At 44.0% G+C, this 22,057-nt stretch overlaps 1 protein-coding gene across 1 annotated transcript in view; it reads left to right on the top strand.

Annotated features, from left to right (window-relative positions):
• Positions 1 to 22,057, top strand: part of DNAH12 (dynein axonemal heavy chain 12) — a 937,015-nt gene that overhangs the window by 251,609 nt on the left and 663,349 nt on the right. The window contains exons 22-23 of the mRNA XM_069206470.1: positions 4,315 to 4,597; positions 5,945 to 6,064. Of these exons, the coding sequence (XP_069062571.1) occupies positions 4,315 to 4,597; positions 5,945 to 6,064 (403 nt within the window). The remainder of the gene's footprint in view (positions 1 to 4,314; positions 4,598 to 5,944; positions 6,065 to 22,057) is intronic.

Below are 22,057 nucleotides of genomic sequence, written 5' to 3'. Positions count from 1 at the left end.
CACTGTACACTTAAATAATAAATTGAGGAAAAATAGCACCTGCCAAAAGCAGGAACACCCACCAGGTGCCACAATTACGTTGTAACAGATGTATTACTAAAAACGCCTCACGGCCCTGCCAAAGCATAGTTCTTCTGTGGAATAAGTAAGAACAAATAACACCTCCCTAGACAGTACAGGGGTTATGAACTAGGCCAAAAAGTAGAGAGGAACCAAGAAAATTCACTGCTCCACCCCTACTGTCACAAAAACACCTTAAAGCTCGGTCTGCCTGTGCACTAGATAAATGGGCACTATCAAACAGCATGTCAAGCAATGTGGCTTGGACTGGCTTGGAAAACCCTGAGGTACGTAACCAGGCACAGCGACGTTGCGTAACTGAGGAAGCCATAGCTCGATGCACAGAGTCAGTGGTATCCATGCCACAGCAAATTATTAGTTTAGCTGCTTGCTGGCCATCTTGAATCATAGGAGCAAGAGTGCTCCTGATTTCTCCGGAAGCGCAGGCAAGATGTTCGCTAATGAGTCCCATAAAGAATGAGAGAAATGTCCAAGAACACAAGTGGTAGTCACAGAGCATAGAGCAGAACTTGTGGACAAAAAAATATACCTATCACAGACATCTAGACTCCTGGACTTGTGGGAGAGACTCAATATCATGGCGGGCCAAACTTCAATGAGTAGGATGTCAAGCTGGATCACCATGGGCGGGTCAATGCCTGTGGGATATAGTCCAGTCAACAGAAGCCCCTGTATCAGGCTTAGCCCAAGCCCCTTACAAAACATCATGTAGGGTTTCACTGTAAGGAATCACTGTTTTAACCCCTGTTTGGCTTTGTTGGAGGACATCAATTGGAGGATCTGAAGCTAATTCCATTGAAGGAAGAGTCAGACCCAACACTATCGCAACCCTTTTCAGCTTGTCTACAAAATAGGAACTCGCCTCTGTAGAAAGTCCAGGGTGGGAAAGTAGGCTGGAGAAGAATTCAAGCCGCTAGCCGTAGCTAGGTCAGTTAACCAGCTGTTCTCTCTATGAGGTTACAACCCCTTTACTACCTCCTCACCATCTCCCTCAGTAGGATAAACATGAGGGGACTCTTGTGGATGAAGATTAGGGATAACAGGCATGACTGGCATCATTCCTGACGTTGATTGGCTCCGAGATGGTGATTTCTCTTCGTCAATTTCGACTTCAGACAGAAAGACGGATTCAACTTCAATCGGCGCTGCCAGTAGAGTCGCCGGAGTCCACTGATCGGATACTGGCACCAAAGGTGGGAACCCCGAATAGCTGTGCACTGGCACCCTAATGGCTTTGTCATCTGACGCTGAAGGCCTAACTGAAGCTGAGGGCGAACCAGCTGGTGCAGACATTGTCAAGGCACTCCTAACCTCCTTGAGACCAACAGGCACTCTAGAGGAAGGTGATTCATCAAAGACAGCATGAAGGCGAGTGTAATATTCACGTATCTGGTCAAGAGTTGCCCTATCTCCTGGAAATTGGGGAGACATGGGATAAACTCCAACCTTGTTTCCTCAACCAAGGAATGGTGTGAGGTCTATGTGGTGAATTCGGCAACTTTCGTGACTTTGCCCTTTTGCGTCAAGACTTACCCCTCGACGTTGATGGAGAATGGCACCCACGAGAACAACTCCTTGAAAGGGCCTGCGAATGGACGTCAGTCCAAGAAGGAGACCCTGGTCGACCGGAAGACAAGGAAAGCTCTGACATCCACGCCTCGAGAAGCTTCTTTCGATGTTACTGCACAGCCTTCGACAGAAGTTTGACAGGAGTCCCACTCTTCGCCTAGGCACCACATGCAAATCGAGTGGGGGTTCATAGCCACATTTGTCATCCACAGGACCTACAGGATTCGAACCCTGAAAACATAGTACACTGTTCCAAATGACAAAAACGTGAGGTGGGCCGCAAACGGCCCGAATAACCTTTACCATATCTGCGTTGCAAGCAAGGAAAATAAGGAACTGAGATTGGCACCTTGGGGATGGGGTTATATGGACTCCGTGGACATCACATCTGGTGGAGGACATCGATACCGAGTTACGTGAAGCCCTCTTCCGATAAGCAGATGTGCTATAGGGAAAAACTTACCGGATCCAGGCTTGCACCTGGGGAAGATTCTAAAGTAAGGAATTTGCAGCTAGATCCTGTCTCTACCAGATAATGCGTTACTGAAGGTAAGTAACTTGTTCTTCAAAACCATTTACAAAATATATAGGCCCTCATTCTGACTTTGGCGGGCGGCATTCTGGCTTTCCCGCTGGGCCGGCGGGCGCCCGCCAAAGGAGCACCCGCCGGCCCAGCGGGAAAGGCCCTGCAACAATGAAGCCGGCTCCGAATGGAGCCGGCGGAGTTGCAGGGGTGCGACGGGTGCAGTTGCACCCGTCGCGATTTTCACTGTCTGCAATGCAGACAGTGAAAATCTTTATGGGGCTCTGTTAGGGGGCCCCTGCACTGCCCATGCCAGTGGCATGGGCAGTGCAGGGGCCCCCAGGGGCCCCACGACACCCATTCCCGCCATCCTGTTCCTGGCGGTAAAAAACGCCAGAAACAGGGTGGCGGGAAGGGGGTCGGAATCTCCATGGCGGCGCTGCCAATTCAGCCCATGCAGGGGAAATCCGGCGGGAAACCGCCGGATTCCATTTTCTGACCGCAGCTTTACCGCCGCGGTCAGAATGGGCTGGGAAGCACCGCCAGCCTGTTGGCGGTGCTTCCGTGGTCCACGGCCCTGGCGGTCTTGGACCGCCAGGGTCGGAATGACCCCCATAATGTTCTGTTCTGCCAGTTGTATTTCACCTTCAATTATCATTAGGGGATGGTAGTGTGTTCTTAAAGTATGGCTCTTTCTTGATGGCCATCCGCTTTTCCCTGCTGCAACTCAGTCACATGTTGTCCAGGCTGGTTCAAGCAAACTGGGGCATAGCAATGGAATAAAGGTGAATGATACCCCATTCAAGATCTTGAAAATAGTATGCAATAGGAATGTGCTTGAAACCAGAAATACAGTATCAAGACAGTTACAACCAGACCTTCTCCAACCAGTCTCTTCAAGTATAATAGTTCGAACCTCAACAAGAACACCTACAAGTGATGGTGCAACACATTCTTCAATGGACCTGTCCCATCGGGCGACAGGTAACCACCAGCAGCCTCAGCAACAGAACAATGGTTTCCCATGCAACATTCACTCTTTCTATAACAGCCGAGTAGTCACTTGTGATGGTGTGCGCAATCCACATGGTCTAATCAATAAATACAGGGGACCATCCATTGGCTTCAGAGGTAGAGATGATTATTGCCCTACACTTTCAAACCCTTCAAACGGTGGTCACATCCACTCCCAATTTAACGCTCATTATCATTACTCTAACAACTATCAATAGAATTGGTATTAACCAAATCTTGATGTGGTCCTGGACACAGTGGATCTTGAGGAGCACTGCAAAGTAATTCCCTAGTGATACGTACCTAATTCTGCTCACCTAGAGACTCTAATCTGCTCCAGAGGGTTAAGGATTGAAAAGAACACTTGTTACTTATGAATATGAACTAAGCCCCCATCCAAGAACACGATTTGCATTGAACTTTTGTTCTTCCTTCTAGTTGGCTCTTAAATCCATTAATCCTGCATTTTCTTTAAGGGGCTCAGTAATTTCCACCAAAAAGCTCAGCAGAAAACAACTCAATTAAGATGCAGCCCTGAAAACTTAAAATTTATGTTATATGACATTAAATCATCTCAGTGTTGTTCTCGCTGCTGTCCTACCTGGGATTACATACATATTTTTAAAGATGAGATCTACCAGCATTTTGATAGCTGTATCTTTTCTTTTCTGCCTTTTTAAAGCTCCAGTATTTCAAAACATGTAAATTGATATGTCTTCCTGAGATTCAATAAAGATGTGTTGCCTTACCCGCAAACAGAAAAACACTTCTGTCTGTACTGGTTGTGTGATAATAGGAGGTGCTTTGCATAGTTTGTGTATCCTAGTGACAGCCAACTAAGCGCCGACTTGAATGAACGTCCCATAGATATTTGGATTGTCCTGTGGGAGAGAGGCAAGGTAAGGCAAATAGTATAGTACATTACATGCTAAAAAATAATTGGTATAGAATTCATAATTATGCAAAATATACGAAGTAAAATCACTACAAGTTCTGGGAATAGTGATTGTTTAAGAGCTGTACAAGGACATTTAACCCTTAAGTGCTACAGCTGCTTAGACATGTTTTGTGCTATATGTTACATTTTTAAATTGAGGTATAATTTGAATTATTCTTTTATTTTCCAGTTTTTTCTTTTTGTCTAATGATGAAATGTTGGAGATCCTGTCTGAGACTAAAGATCCAATGAGAGTTCAGCCTCATCTGAAGAAGTGTTTTGAGGGCATTGCAAAACTAGACTTCCTTCCCAATCTGGACATCCAGGCAATGTACAGCTCTGAAGCTGAGCGAGTGGAACTCATCCAGATCATTTCAACTTCTGAAGCTCGAGGAGCTGTGGAGAAGTGGCTTATCCAAGTGGAAGACACAATGCTTAAAAGTGTTCGGGATGTCATTGCCCGCTCAAGAATAGTCAGTTCACCTTCACACACTTTGGTTACATTACTTTTTTCAGCCACTGTTTTATTTTAAAACTTTGGGCCTGATTTAGATCTTGGCGGAGGGGAATACTCTGTCACAACCCTGATGGACATCCTGTCCTCCATATTACAATCCCATTAAATCCTATGGAGATCTGAATATAGCAGACAGGAAATCTGTATCGTTTGTGTCAGAGTATACCCTCCACCTATATCTAAATCAGGCCCTATGTGTCTTTAAAGCATAACATTTTTATAATGAACAAACAGCTCTATGTGTTGCTGTCCCTTAGATAAGACTTCTGCATTCCACTCTTTTCAGAAGCAAACTGAACTCTTACTTTTATGCCTGTCTAATCTGAATGTGGTTGTGTATTGTCCTTGTCACGTTCCTGTGTTTTGTGGACTTAAAAACTAAGTATATTACGGAAAAGTATGCAACATAATTTCACTTTCTCATTGTTGGCATATACAGTTTAACTTATCCCATTCAATAGATTGTGCCAACCTCTTCCTTCTCCCCTTTTCCAGTATTTTTACATCCAATTCCCTCTGAGCTCAGACCTTTTTCTCAACACAATATTAATGTCATCACTAGTGAATGACAATGTATTAACAATTTATTGGACTCTGATTTGGAACTAACCAAGAAAAGACAGCCCTACTTCTATACCCTAAGCTAAACGGTTCTCTTTTCTTCTGTGATAACAGAAACTTTTTCAGCATCAGGATTATCAAACGTTTTGTGGCACATACTTGGGACTCTCTTGGTTTTATACACAAATAATTTATTTTCCCAGTTCAGCCTTGGGTTTGAGGGTGCTGTACCAGCTCCAAAATTAAATCTCCAGTGATCCTATGGTCTAAATTTAAAGCAACTGTATTTAGCAACTCAGAAATAACCATAGCATTTTTTAGGCAATAGATCATGTTTCCTGTGACACGTGTGCATGCCATAATATGTGTGCTATGTGCGCCTTCTTTTGGTCTGCTTTTTCTACCAGGTATGAATGGCTATGGGGACATGGTTTGAATTGAATACTTTACCATATTGTCATATCTGCAACCAGATCCTGGGCAGCAGAGGCAAAAGAGTGTTTGCGTGTGTTAGACTTGTGAACAGATTTAGAATTTTCTGTTTCAAGTTTTCCAAACTTAAGCAAGGAAAAGTGAATCTGTGTGTGTCTGAGTGGAGAGAACAGAATATCTGCCTGTAACATGAATGCCATTAACATGTTTTCATGTTTTGAGAACCACTGCTATGTGTTAAAAGATAATGTTAAAAATATTACTTTCCACCAAAATCTGCGTAACTTGTCATTTTTTTCTGTTGATGTAGGCATATCCTGAAACACAAAGGAAAGACTGGGTGAGAGAATGGCCTGGCCAAGTTGTACTGTGTGTCTCTCAGATGTACTGGACTAGTGAGGTCTATGAATCCATTCGCAGTGGGCCAGAGGTAATCCAACTAAAAACACATTAGGTGCCCAACTTCTTCAAATGTGTATTATTAGCTTTAAATGTGGGCATTATATTACGTTAGAGCATATGTTGCAAAAGCACTATGGGACAGATGTATCAAAGGTTCTTACCCATTCTATGTCTATGGGAAAATGTGTTCATACATATGGCCCTAAAATCTTCCTATTTTCCTATAGGCAGTAGTCTTGATGGGTTGGTCAAGACATAATCCTGTTCTTTCATCCCTGTAAAACTGAGTACGACTGGAAAATCATTGAACACTGCATTCCTTCATAAAACTGTAAAATCTGGCTTTGCTCCACCTTTTTTTAACAGGCCATTACTCCCTCCTGCTAGTTGAAACCATTATAGAACATCTTCAATTGTATTTCCTCCCTTATGGTTTAGAAGGTTGAGTAATCTATTCAGATGTTCAGATAAGTAATAGTATATTTATTTAAGTAAATCCAGAAGGAAGGGCCAACACGTTCAACCTTCAAAGTTTCCAATCAGCAACTGTCATACTGTGGAACATGCAGGTCTACACTGCAATTATTACCTGAATAACATTCTAGCTTATACTTTGCATTAATGACATTCTATAACAACTGCTAAGGAGTTTGAAAAGTTTAAGAATAAACACAACACATCTTCCCTCTCACACAAATTCAAAACTTAAAATGCATATTGTACATCGTAGGATTTTCATTGATAGTCATAAACCTTGAATAATTCCCTGCTGCGTGCGCGGACCCCGTAGCACCAACTTCAATAAATATATTTTAGGAATCCAGAAAAATATCTGCATAGTGTCCATCACTGGAAGTCATTTTCCTATATCAATGCAGTGTAGCCTGCCAGAGATGTATTTTCCTGAAGCGTACTAGAGTGGAATAGCAGCTTTTATATACTACAAGGGCCTTTTTTGGACACTTGCAACACATTGTTGTAGAAAAGGCTGTTTAATACTAGATACTACACAGGAAGGAAAGGACTCACACTAGGAAGCTTAGAAAAAAAGGATCTTTACCTTTAAGGACCCTAGAGAGACCCCATTCCAGAATGCACTGCAGTGGCAGTTAGCCTGAACATTTCAGTACTTTTTTCTGGCTCCTTGAGGTAGGATCTCAGAACGCCTCTGGTACTTTCTCCAACCAGATTTCTGGAAAAAGTCTTCCCAGTGCTTTTTAAAGCTTTTCATTTGACATTTTAAGGCTGGTATGCTCAAGTGCAGCAATTTTTTCAGAAATTCTGAAGAGAGTTTCTCTCAGAATGTCTGCTCTCTTCATAAAATGTCCTTCTTGTAGCAGAACGAAAGCCTCTTCTGATGCCCACAAGGTATGTGCAGTATGTTTATTTCCTGAACATCCAAAATGTCCAAAAAAACACTGAAGAACAGGGAAGGCATCAGGCTGCATGGCTGGGTGGAGGAATGAAAGCAGACCAAGAGAAAAAGAAAAGAAAAAGAATGCTTCACACCACTCGTCAGAAAAACAGAGAAAAACAGATACTTACTTCCCCAAGAATAGGTCTGAGGTCAAAAAGTTTCCCTCTTGGCACTGTCATCACTTCCATTGACTCCATTCACCGACATCAAAGACATTGATGTTTCTGTCAAGAGGTTTGGTTCCAAGAACTGTCACAGCACAGCTGTCGAGATCACTATCGACATCAGAATCATATCCCACCAATCAAAGTCAAACACACATCACTCGGAATCAAGGTCTCACTGTTTTCCGTCAAAATTCCACCAATCAGCGTTGAAGAAGACATCTACGATGTTGGTGATTCCACTTTCGATATAGAGAATCACACACATGGAGATTTCTCCTTAATCAAATTGGTCAGGATCATCACAGCGGTCGGAGCCTCTTTCTCCTGAACAAGATACAGGTCTCACACCAATCTGACCCATTATTCCATTCACTGAACCTGTGCAAGTGCCTTTACCACCATTACATTTGTCACCAGTGAGACTGTTATCTAGAGCAACATCTATGTCACCAAGACACAAGTTGAAGGCTCCTTCTCTGAATAAACAGTCTCCCACAAGATCCTTGTCTCCCTCCAGGAGATCGAGATCTCTGGATGAAACTTCCATCTTCTCTTACATGCCGACATCACCAGCTAAGCCCCCAAGTTGAGTTTCGCCTGTGGATGATATCATCACATTCCAAGATGCTTTAGTGAGAGGAGCTTTCAACGTAATATACCAGTTGACCCTCCATAACATACAGTGTCTATTATCCTGGAGACTTCAGACTAGTGCGACTCAGAGACCTTTTTTACCTATGCTTCCAGGTCTCAGGAACATTATCCAATAGAAAAATCTTGACCCCAGCAGTAGTCAAATCTGCAACACTCAGGCTGTTGAAAATATACAAACTGCCACAACAGGATCTGGAATTTCCTAAATCTGATCCTAAACCCGACCCTATCATCGTAACTGTGGTGGGAAGAAAACATGCTTCAGCTCCAGAATCAACAGCATCACTGTATCAAGGAAGCAAAAGAATGGATATTATTGAGAAGAAGATGTGGCACAGTGTCCACACAATTACACAATGCCAATTCTGCAGCAATCTTGGGCAGATACCATCATGAGATTTTGGAAGGCATGAAATCCTTCATGGAAGAGCTACAGTCTCACAGGCAACAAGATTACATTGAAATGACTAATGAGGGTGTGCAAATATATAATCAATCAGTGCTGCTGTGGACTCAGTAGAGCTTTCAGAAACTACTTTCTCTCATGGCATCTCTCTCCAGCGTACATCATGGCTACATCATGGCTAAGACTTTCATCTTTAAACCCAGACTCGCAAGTAAAGATTGAGAACTTACCTTTTTCTGGTTTGTCTCTGTTGGGGCAACAAACGGAAGAAGAAATGCTTTGTATGAAAACTGAAGCAGAAACACTAAAGGCAGTTGGCTTGGAAGAGCAGGAAAAGACCTTTAAGCAACAATACAAGCCTGAAGACAGGAATTACAACTATCATAGGGTTCAAACCCCTAGGTGGACTTACCAGTATTTACATCAACACAAGATAAATCAAGGCTGCTATCCGAGACAACGGTCTTCTCCACAAAAACCCTCACAGTCCACAAGAAAAACTCTTTGCATGCAAAGCAATGAAAAGTACACCCCACTCCACAGTTTCCCACTCCTAGGGTGAGGGTGGTGTGGGGGAGTGGTGACACATTTCTTGGAAGAGTGGAAAAGAATACCAACGGACAAATGGGCTTTATACATGATTTACAACGAATATGCTGTCTGCTTCACAACTACTCCACCATCCGTCCCTCCACAGCAAGTCACGACAACCCATTTCAAACAGGAAACATCAATTCTCTTGCAGAAAAAAGCAATAGAAGAAGTTCCATGACATCAGAGACCCCATAGAGTTTACTCCAGATACTTTATTGTCCAAAAGAAAAATCAGACCAATCAATTTCGACTGATTCTGGTTCTCAGGATCCTCAATAAATGTATAAAGAAATACAAATTCAGAATGCTGTCACTGCACCTCATCTTCCCCCACATCAGGAAAAAATGATTGGCTTTGTGCAGTGGACCTCCAAAATGTGTACTTTCACATTCCAATCATCCACCATCACAGACAGTTCCTGAGATTTGTTGTAGGAACGTGCCACTATGAGTAGGTCGTAATTCCTTTCAGCCTAAAATCAACTCCTTGCATCTTTTCCAAACGCATGTCAGTGGTAGCAGCACATCAAGGGAAACAAGGTATTTTCGGATATCCATATCTTGACAACTGGCTAATAAGAATAGACTCGGTAGCCAAGGCAAAGAAGGACTATGCAACCACAACATCTCTTCTGGCAAATCTGGGACTACAAATCCATTTAGAAAATCAATCACTGCGCCAATACAGCATATCTCATTCCTAGGAGCAACTTTAGACACCCAAAAATAAAAAGTGTTTCCTTCAGAGGAGAGAGTGTTATCAATCCAAAGAAAGTGTGCACACCTTCTGCTGCAGAAAAAGCCAATAGTTTGCAAGGTAGCATCTCTTCTAGGGTCAGTTGCATCCTGCGTTTCCATAGTCCCAAACCCTCGACTTTATATAAGACCTCTCTAAATGTGTCTAGAAACACAGGCCACTGAAAAGATCAGATTTTCCTTACAGAAAATGCACAGCATACTCTCTCCTGGTGGACCATCCCTCAGAATCTTCTTACAGGAGTTCCCTTTATGAAAGTAACACCATCACAAATCACCACATTGGACCCATTACTAGCAGGATGAGGCATCATACCGTTCAAGGCCCTTGGTCTCGAAAAAAACAATCCTATCACATCAATTTACTGGAACTGAAAGCTGTACATCTAGCTCTAAATGTCTTCTTACTGTCTCTCACTTCAAATTACATCATGATTCAAACAGACAACACCAGTACATAATTAGATAAACAAACAAGGTGGTGCAAGTTCACGACAATTGTCTCTTCAAGTTCAAACAATGTGGAACTGGGATCTAGCAAGAGGCCTTTCCATCACAGCTTTCCATATACCAGGACCTCAAAACATACAGCCATATTTTCTCAGTCGTTTCCACGAGGAAATACACTAATTGGTTCTCCACAATGAAGTAGTCGATGACATCTTTGAAGAATGGCGCACCCCAAACTTAGATTTGTTTGCCACCGCCCACAACAATAAATGACATGGCTCTACAGGTGCTATCTCTAGCCAGTGCCCTTTTGATAGACTAGTCAACTGCATTTGTGTATGCTTTTCCTCCAATCCCACTCATTCTGAGAGTAATTCAGAAACTCATATGGTCGCACACCACAATGATCCTGATTGCTCCGGATTGGTCGAGACAATGGTGGTATCCAGATCTCCTTCACTTATCAATAGCCCACCACAAGAGTCTGCCATTCAGACCGGATCTCCTCACCAGACTCCTTGGCAAGATTCTGCACCCAACGATCCAGTATTGAATGTGGCAACATGGCTCCTGAAATCACCCAGTATGGACATTTGAACCTTCCAGAAGATTGCATGAACATTTTAAAGAGATAAAGCGTCCTTCCAAAAGGGCCTGCTATGATTTTAAGTGGAAGCGTTTCTGCATGGGTGTCATGCTCAGAACTAGGACCCTATTACAGTGCAAGAAAATGAAATTCTCCCTTACTTACTACATCTCCCCAGTCCTCTATCAGTGTACATTTAGCAGCTATCACTGCATATCGGAAGTCACCAGCTCAACAATCTTTTTTAAAGATTTCAGTAGTTAAAGACTTTCTTGAAGGACTGAAGAAGGTCTTCTCTCCAGGCAGACCTTCTCTGGCTTGGGAAATGAACTTGATATTATCAAAATTGATGGCCCCCTTTCACACCTATCCATAAAACAAAGAATGCAACACTTGTCATGGAAAAGCGTTTTAATAGCAATTACCTCTCCTTGTAGAGTTAGTGGGTTATGGGCTCTTGCCTCGCTAGAACCTTTCACAGTTTTTCACCACGATAAAGATGTTCTATATGCACACCCTTTGTTTCTACATAAAGTGGTATCAAGAGTTTCATATCAGCCAATACCAACTTTGTTTTTCCAAATCCCACTTCCCCAGCGGAGAGAACATTACATTCTCTTGATGTTAGAAGAGTGCTACAATGCTATTTAGATAAATCCAAATCTATAGGAAATCTACTCACTTGCTTATCAACTATGGTTCTTTACAGCAAGGTTTAGCAACCTCTGAGCAATCCTCAGCTAGAAGGATTTTCTCTTGCACTTCTTTATGTTACCAGGTTGCACACAAGCCCTTGCCAGGCCAACCTAAGTCCCATTCTACAAGGAGTAAGACTGCAACCACAGCTTGGATTTGGCAAGTTCCAATTCTAGACATTTGTAAGGCAGCCACTTGGAGGGCTCTACACACGTTCAAAGGACACTATTGTCCAGACACTGATGCACAGACTGAATCTAGGTTTGGCTAGGAAACACTAAGAAAATCATAAAAAATGAATGAATTTTTTCATTGTAAATCTTCACAGATCGTTACAGCTTGACAGCTGCTGTTGAGAGTTTTTCTTCTAGCTTGCTACCGTTTTCAAGGTTTATGACTATCAATGAAGATCGTACGATGCAGAAGGAAAAGTTACATAACTGTAGACATAGTTCTGCATTGTCAGAATCTTCATTGAAGTCATAAACACCCTCCCTCTTCTACGGATGTCAAGGTGTTTTGTATTCTCCGCATCACGTAAAAAAGAACAGACATCTCAGGCTAACTGCCACTGCGGTGCATTGTGGGAGGTTGTAGGAAGCTGGCTCTGTATATACTATCTCAAAATTTGAGAAAGTGTGCACAGAGTCCAGGGTTCCTCAAGAACTTGACAGAGGCAATAATAGATAATACTAATGCTCTATTTGTGGTAGTGTGGTCGAGCAGTTAGGCTTATCAGAGGGTAGTGTTAAGCTTTTTTTTTACAGACACAGTCAATAAATGAGAACACTCACTCAATGACTTAACTCCAGGCCAATAGGTTTTTATATAGAAAAATATTATTTTCTTAATTTATTTTAGAACCACAAAATTCAAATTGCAGGTAAGTACATTAATTATAAGGTACTTTGCATAGGTAAAGATAGAACTTTGAATTAAAACAGTAGTGTACACAGTTTGGCATAAAATGACAATAAGCTATTTTAAAAATGGACACTGCAAAATTCAGTAGTTCCTGGGGGAGGTAAGTACAGGTTAGTTTTTGAGGTAAGTAAATTGCTTACAAGTTCAGTCTCTGGGGCATAGGCAGCCCACCATTGGGGGTTCAAGTCAACCCCAAACACCCAGCACCAGCAACACAGGGCAGGTCAGGTGCAGAGGTCAAAGAGGTGCCCAAATAACATAGGCGCCTATGGAGACAGGGGGTGCTCCGGTTCCAGTCTGCTAGCAGGTAAGTACCTGCGTCCTCTGGGAGCAGGCCAGGAGGGTTTTGTAAAGCACTGGGGGATGGTTGGGCCTTTCCAAGCAGGCACACAAAATACACCCTGAGCAGCACAGGGGCGGCCGGGTGCAGTGGGAAAAAAGGCGATTTTGTAAAGAGATCAATGGAGGGACACAGGGGTCACTCTGATGATGCAGGCAGGGCACAGGGGGGGCTTCCCGGGCCAGCCACCAACTAGGCAAGGGTGAGGGCCGCCTGCTGGTCACTTCTGCACTGGTGGTTGGTTCTTCATGGGCCTGGGGGCTGCGGGTGCAGTGCTTCTTCCAGGCGTCGGGTTTCTTTGTTACTGGGCAGTCGCAGTCAGTGGGGTCCTATGGATTCCCTCTGCAGTGGTCGTCGTGGGGGTACAGAGAGGTCGACTCAGAGTGGGCACTTCGTCGGAGTCGCCTGGGGGTCTTCTCTGCGGTGTTGGTTTCTCTGGACACGGGCCAGGGGCATTGGGTGCAGAGTGGTAGGGACTCACGCTTCTGTAGTGAGGTGAGGGTCTCTTTAAAGATGGTTTCTTCTTTTTGCTTTAGACAGAGCCGCTGTCCATGGGAGTTTCTTGGTCCTTTGGAGTTGCAGGGCAGTCCTCTGAGTTGGCAGAGGTCGCTGGGCCCACAGGATGCTTCGCTGTTGCAGGTTCTTTGAATCAGGAGACAGGCCAGTAGGACTGGGGCCAAAGCAGTTCTTATCTTCCTTCTTCTCTGCGCGGTCATTCAGGTCAGCTGTCCTTCTTGTTAGGTCGTCAGGAATCTGAAATCCTGGGTTCAGGGTCGCCCATAAATACTGAATTTAGGGATGTGTTAGGGTAACAGGGCAGTAGCCAATGGCTACTGTCCTTGAGGGTGGCTACACCCTCCTTGTACTCCCTCCCTTTGGGAGGGGAGCACATCCCTACCCCTATTGGGCTAAATCCTCCAAAACAAGATGGAGGATTATCCAAGGAGGGGGTCACTTCAGCTCTGGTCACTTTAGGGGTGGACCTGGCTGAGAGGGTGAATCCTCCTTCTTTTTCTCATTATCTCCCCGGACTTGCCACCAAAAGTGAGGGCTGTGGTTGGGGGGCAGGCATCTCCACTAGCTGGAGTGCCCTGGGGCATTGTAACACAAAGCCTGAGCCTTTGAGGCTCACTGCTTGGTGTTACAGTTCCTGCAGGGGGGAGGTATGAAGCACCTCCACCCAGTGTAGGCTTTGTTTCTGGCCCCAGAGAGCACAAAGGCTCTCACCCCAGGGGGTCAGAAACTCGTCTCTCAGTGTCAGGCTGGCACAGACCAGTCAGTCCTGCACTGAAGGATGGGGAATATACAGGGGGCCTCTCTAAGATGCTCTCTGTGTGCATTTTTAATATATCCAACACTGGCATCAGTGTAGTTTTATTATTCCGAGACGTTTGATACCAAACTTCCCAGTATTCAGTGTAGCCATTATGGAACTGTGGAGTTCGTTTTGACAAACTCCCAGACCATATACTTAATCTCACTGTACTTACAATGTCTAAGAATGGACTTAGACACTGTAGGGGCATATTGCTCCTGCAGCTATGCCCTCACCTGTGGTATAGTGAACCCTGCCTTAGGGCTTTAAGGCCTGCTAGAGGGGTGACTTACCTATGCCACAAGCAGTATTTTGTGTGCATGGCATCCTGAGGGGATGCCATGTTGACTTTGCCTTTTTCTCCCCACCAACACACACAAGCTGAAATGGCAGTGTGCATGTGTTAGGTTATGGGTCCCTTAGAGTGGCACGACACATGCTGCAGCCCTTAGGGACCTTCCCTGGTCACAGGGCCCTTGGTACCACTGGTACCTTTTACAAGGGACTTATCTGTGTGGCAGGGATGTGCCAGTTGTGGAAACAATGGTAAATTTTTAGTGAAAGAACACTGGTTCACAGAACACTCTTAGTCAATTCAGCATCAATATCAGGCAAAAAGAGTGTGTGTGTTTGTGGGGGGGTAACTGCAACAAGGAGCCATTTTCCTACAGAGGTGTCTCTCTAGGGCCCTTTTTTTCTAAGCTTCCCAGTGTTAGCCTATAGGCTGTCTTTTCCTTCTGATGCTGTGTCTAGTATTGGACAGCCTTTTCTATGACAATGTGTTGCAAGCAACCAAAAATGGTACATACAAACTGCTGTTCTCTGCCAGCACTCTCCAGAAAAGTACATATTTGACAGTCTACACTACATTTATATGGGAAAATGACTTCCAGTGATTGGCACTATGAACATATTTTCTTGGATTTTTAAAATATATTTATTGAAGAAGGTGTTCCGGGGTCCACGCAGGCCAACACAGAATTATTCAAGGTTTATGACTTCAATGAAGATTCCTACAATGCAGAACTATATCTACAGATACATAACTTTTCCATACATATAATACTTGAGATAACCAATAATCAAAATAAAAAAAAAAAAAAAAAATATTGCAGTAAATTTCAAGAAATTCAGTATTGCAAGTATTCAGTTAAAAATCAAGTGCTGTAATCCTCCCAGTATGCAAGTTGCCTGACTCCTCTTCCAGACCTGCTATTCAACTGAGCATTCTGAGTTTTACCTTTTACCACATCACCACAAGCATCATCCTCAGGATGTACTGCTTCCTTCGTAGTATAATTCTCATTTTCACATAACTCATCATCAGGATTGTCAGCATCACCATGCTAACAAACCTCAGTTTGTTTACTACTACATTCAACTCCTCTATCAGTCATCCACAACTCATCCATCCAGTGATGCTCATCCTTGTTGATTTCTCCCTTATTACTTCCTTTCTTACTTTCCGCAAAACAACTCATATGCCAAATTTTACCACTACTTAACCTTGCTGAATTAGTGAAAATGTATTCAACCTTGTATGGTTTAGAAAACTTAGAATCACCTTGGTTAACCCTAAAGGGCAACTTCACTCTTACCATATCTCCTTCTTTAACCTGACATTATCTAACTCCCTTTTTAATATTATGGTACTTCTTGTAATTTTCTTGAGCCTTCGAAATGTTTTCTTTTACCTCAAATGGAGACTAATGCAACCACCTACGGATCACTAACCACCCTTGATTATTCTTCATGTAGAGAACTCTTTCCCTCATATTGGTAAAGGGGTGAGCCCATTAACTGTCTGAGTTGTATGATACATCCACACAGTTCTCTTGATGCTCACCTTCCAACTCAACTTCCTACTCCTTGCCATTTGTAACGATTCCTTAATAACTCTATTAAACCTCTCAACTTCTCCATTGTGGCTAGGATGATGGAGAGAACTAAATATGTGTTTAATCCCATTGCACAGTAGAAAATCTTCCATAGCCTTACTCTTGAACCATACTCATTTATCTCTCACACCTCTTTCAGGGAGTCCCTCTCTCTGAAAGATTTCATCCAAGAATGACATAACTGATTCAGTGGTTGCACGGTGCACAAAATTGACTTCTGGCCAGTCAGTAAAGTAGTCTATGGCTAATAATACATACCAAGTTTCACCATCTTCATCAAATATTGGACCCATAATGTCAACTCCGATAGTTTCCCATGCCATGTCTGGACAAAGGATGTAGAGGTGGTTTCAAGAACACTTGTGACTTGTCAGCTTCTTCACACAATTCACATTCTCTGACAATTCTTTCCACCTTCACCAATAACTACCTTTGACTTTCTTTTTACTTTTAATTATTCCTAAGTGTCCTTCATTGCTGAATTTGACAATGGAATTCCTCAAACCTTGGGCGGAACAACTCTTACACCTATCAAAACATTTCCATTCATCACAGTGATTTCATTATGTACTTCCCAGGAAAACACGTGCGTTCCCCCTTCAAAGATTTATTTTCCGGCTATACATCTACCACAAATTTCCTTACATTCACCAAAGTTAAATCATCCTCACAAGCCTTCTTCCATTCTTGCCTGATAATGGCATACATTTTCTTATCACATGCCCATTCAATGTTTTCTTTCTCATTATTTCCTTTAAACATTTCTTCTAATGGTAATGGGAGCCTGCTCACGCAATCGGCCACCTGATGTTTAACACTAGGAAGAAAATGCAGTTTATACCAATAGTCCATTAATCTTACAGACATCCTTGCTATTCTTGGAGTAGTATTTAACAATTCCTCTAGAGTCAATACTTTCGATAAAGGGCAGTGGTCACACTTTAATGTTGATCTCATACCCCCAAACATAGTTCCTAGAGTGTTCCAAACACCACATGATTGTTAGTGTTTCCTTTTCAATTATTGAGTGTCAAGCCTTGGAAGGTGGTAATGCTCTTGAAGCGAATGCTACTGTGTACTTAGTACCCTTATCATCTCTCTGACTTAGCATGGCACTAAAGCCTCTACTACTGGCATCCGTAGTTAGAATAGACCTTAATTTGTGGTCAAATCTATGTAAATTGTTTGTCTTACAAGTGTTTTATTTTTTGCATTCAAAATCTGATTCCAGTTTGTTTCACCTTATTTTTCAGTAATTGGTGCAAGCTATATGTTTTCTCTGAAAACTTGTGAACAAACTTAGCATAAATCCTAGAAAGGACCTTCATTTATCTTTATTAGTGGGAGAGGGACCTTCTCTGACAGCATGTAAAAGTTCTTCTTTTGGTTTTATGCTGCCACATGTAACCTTGTGACTCAGGTAATTCAAACTTTTCACTTTGGGTTCACGTTTAGCGAATTCATCTGTCAAACCATTGTCCTGCAAAATCTGCAGTACCACATTCACCCTGGCATCATGTTGTTCCTCGCTCTCACCCATGATCAATATGTCATCTTGGAAAAAGATAGGGCCAGTAATGCCCTTAAATACCTTATGCATTAGCTTCTGAAATATACGACTGCTGCCGAAGCTGGTCTGAATGCTATATGTACATATTGAAGACACCCTGAAGGTGCCACAAAAGTTGTTACATTTTTACTGTCCTCATGCAGCCCGATTTGGTGATATGCTGAAGACAAGTCAATTGACATAAACCTCTTTATCCCCTTAGTACATGACAGCATCTCATTTATTTTAGATAAGGGGAACTTTCCACAACTATATTGTTGTTGAAATTTCTCAAATTCACAGATAAGTAAATTTTCCCATTAGCTCACCTCACAACAACTATTGGGGCAATCCACTCAGCACTGTTGACTTGTTTAATTATCTTCTCCCTCAACAACCTCTCCATTTCCTGTACAACTTCTTTTCTCAAAATCAACAGCATTTCTGCAATTTTCTGCACTTTGGGAACCGCATCATGTTTTAGTACTATCTTGCATTATGTTCTAGTGCTATCTTGTGTGTATATCGCTTCAATGTCCCAATTTTTCCAGAATAAACTTCTGGAAACTTGTTCTTAATTTCAACTCCACTTCTATCTTTGCATTTAGTGACTAAAACTTGTTTTTGGCTGTTAGGGTCTTAAATGATGTCTAATGCTCTCTGGTAGATCCACCCTAGAACAAACGGACCATGCTACATACAGTTTGCTAAAGGTCCTCCACTTTTTAATTCAAAAGTTAACCCCCTGTAACCAAATCACTTGGATGGATTCCCATTTGAAGCTATCAGGAGTTACATCTTACGGGTGTAAGGAATTACTCAAGGCACCAGCAAATTTTTCATCCCACACACTTTTATCAACAATGGTATACTGTGACCCTGAGTCTTGCAACCCCATCAAACTTGACATTACAGACTGGTTAATTTCTAGAATGTTTGGAGATAAGTTTCACTTGTCTATTTTCTTGAGCCTCTCAACCCCACGTACACACTCTTTCTCTGTATTAAAACACTCTTCAGTAGATTTGTCTGTTTGAGAATCTGAATCAGATTCAGAATCAGCCTTGACTACACCTATTTTTCTGTTAAATTGACTTTTCCTACATACTTTAACAAAGTGCCCAATAGTACCTCATTCGCCACATTTCTGTGGGCACTTCTTATGGCAAGCTAAATGGTTCTTCTTTTCCTGTTGTTTAGATGAATTCTTTTTATTCTTGTCATGACCCGAACCTCTTTTTTTCTTTTGTTTGACCTTGCAAACAATTTCTTTTTGTTCTTTTTTAGATTTCATCTCAGCTGCTTTAGCACACTGCAATTATTATAAAAACCACATTCTAGCTTCTACTCTACGTTAATAACATTTTATAACAACTGCTTATGGAGTTTAAGAAGTTTACGAATAAGCACAACAAAGGTTTTCTTATGCCACCCATAAGAACACCTTCAGAAGGGTATCGTTCAGTTACCTTCCCTTGTGACAGTCTCTCTCGCCATGTGACTGCATCAGTCATAGTTTATATTGTTGCTACATTAATTTAGTAGATCTATATATTACCGTTTTACAAGATACCAACATTTATCTATGTCTAAGAACCCACTTCAGGCTCTTAGATTGATCCAGAAATGTTCAACTTCTTAGCCACTATCCGGCTCCATGGGGCACTACTTGATGTCCTGATCTGATAGAGACTTCTAGTTGCAGATTCCTTACCTTAGAATTTCCCCCAGGCATCAGACTGGATCTGGAGATTTTTCTTCAAGCAATACCCTTGCTCGTTGGTAGGTGGCATTGGTCGACTCTGTGGGTGTCGTTGACGTCGTATTCGCCGAGTTTCCTGGAGCCGGAGCGACCCTCACCCAACTTAAGGAATTCTATGAGGTCATGCGTCTCATCTTTGAGTGACCAACCCCGATACGGCGCCTTAGGGCCCAAGGGGTTTGGTTGAGGGGCCTTAGGGTTCTGCGCTGGAGGCTTCTGCTCCGGTCTCTGAGGTCTCCTCCGGATCCACTCACGGATCCGCACAGGCCCCACCATTGAGACCTTCCGTGGCACCGGGTCGATTGTCGACGCTCCCGACGTCGGTAGTGCCCACTATCAACATTGACCCGATCCTTATCCCTGACGACTCAGAGTCAGAGCGGCGTTGGCCGACGCTGCCTTTGTCTTCGATGGGGCCTATTCACCCCAGGTTGGATTCGGACCCTTTTTACTATAGGTATGAATTTAGAGAAGGATTGGAGGGGTCCCTGAACCCTTACGACCCATCTTTGGACTGAGCACAGGAATTGGGCGAGGCCAGTGGACTGGACACTTTTTCAGACCCTGGCATGCTGTCTCCTCCTACCTTGGCTACGGCATGGTGGTCAGTAGGGCGGCTGAGGTCCTTGGCGTTGAGCTTCCCACTGTAGAGGTCAGGTCCAACCTCCTGACAGAGGTGCTTCAACCAGGGGCTTCCACACCTGAGCCCCTTTTACCCTTCAATGAAGCCCTCACCGATGTCCTCTTGGGTACTTGGTCCAAACCCAACACAGGGCTTCCTGTGCATAGGACTGTCATACGCCGCCATCGGCCCGCTCTAAACGACCCTAAATTCCTGTCCCAACACCCCACGCCTGAGAGTCTTGTCATCCAGGCTTCCTCTTCTTCAGGCGCATTCCCTCCGCACCCCTGGATAGGGAATCAAAAAGGCTGGAACAATTTGGGAAGAAGTTGTTTTCTTCCTCCAGATTCGCGCTGTGGTCTGTGAACACCGCATCCTTTTTAGGCCGCTATTCCCACTCTCTGTGGGATATGGTTGCACAAGTCCTGCCGCAGATACCGGAGGAGGCCCGTGCTATCGTCTCCCAAGCAGTCAACGATGGGAGAGATGCGGCAAAGTTCACAATCCGATGTGGGCTGACATGACCGACTCTCTGGGCAGATCGGTTGCTATGACAGTGGTCTTGCGACGCCAGGCCTGGTTGCGTACTTTTCTGGGGATGTCCAACAGTCCCTCATGGACATGTCCTTTGATGGCTTCCGTCTCTTTGGAGACAAAGCGGACTCGGCCTTGGAGAGATTCAAGGATTCCCGGGCTACGGCTCGGCCCCTTGGTCTTTCCTCTGCCCCTCGCCCCCCACAGTCCACTTTTCACCCCTATCCGGGCCATTAACTGTTGCGTCCCCTACCCAGCCACCGTGCCACCCATGCTGTTCAGCCGCTGCGTGGCTGGGGATGCGGAATCGTGTGGCGTGGGACAGGGAACCAGAGGTCTGCCCATTCCACCTCTACCCCCGCTGCAGCCTCCAAACCCTCCTAGTCTATCCCCTCATTCCCTTCCACTTGGTGGCAGGTTTTGCCATCACCTGCTCTACTGGGAAGTCATCACTACGGGCAGGTGGGTTTTGCAGACCGTTCGAAAGGGCTACTCCCGACATTTCGAATCTGCTCCACCAGCCATGCCTCCATCACTCAGCCAACTCCTGGAGGATCATTTGGCACTTTCAACCAGGAAGTCACGGCTCTCTTGGCCAAGGGAGCTATAGAGAAGGTCCCTGTGGCCCACGTAAGTCACAGTTGTTATTCCCGCTACTTTCTGGTGCCGATAAAGGACAAGGGCTTACGTCCTATCCTAGATCTTTGGGACCTGAACTACTTCCTCAAGAAGGAGAAATTCACAATGCTCACCCCGACTCAGATTCTGTCTGCCTTAGACCCAGGAGACTGGATGGTAGCATTGGACTTGCAGGACGCGTATTTCCACATCCCCATCCTGCCTGCCCACAGACGCTACCTACGATTTGTGGTAGGCCACGAGCACTTTCAGTTTACCGTGCTCCCCTTCGGCCTTACCAGCGCTCCTCGGGTGTTCCCGAAAGTGATGGCGGTGGATGCAGCTCATCTGCGCAGGTTAGGGGTATCATTCTTCCCCTACCTTGACGCTGTTGAAGGCGGACTCGCCCCAGAAAGTCATCTCCCACCTTCAGATTGCGGCGAACCTCCTGCACATGCTGGGGTTCACTATAAACGTGCCGAAGTTGCACCTGACTCCCTCTCAGACGCTCCCCTTCATTGGAGCTTTTCTGGACACAGTGGAGTTTCGGACTTATCCTCCTGAAAAGCGAGTCCAAGATATTCAGGCTATGATTCCGATTTTTTAGCCTCTGTCTTGGGTTTCAGTAAGACTGACTTTGTTGCTGCTGGGCCTCCTTCATCCTGCTAGTGACACATGCCAGATGGCATATGTGGGCTCTGCAGTGGGACTTGAAGTTCCAGTGGGTGCAGCA

The sequence above is a fragment of the Pleurodeles waltl genome, chromosome 9, assembly GCF_031143425.1.
Source record: "Pleurodeles waltl isolate 20211129_DDA chromosome 9, aPleWal1.hap1.20221129, whole genome shotgun sequence".
Taxonomy (NCBI): domain Eukaryota; kingdom Metazoa; phylum Chordata; class Amphibia; order Caudata; family Salamandridae; genus Pleurodeles; species Pleurodeles waltl.
The sequence above is the reverse complement of the archived record's forward strand: the minus strand, read 5'-3'. Positions and strand labels throughout refer to the sequence as shown.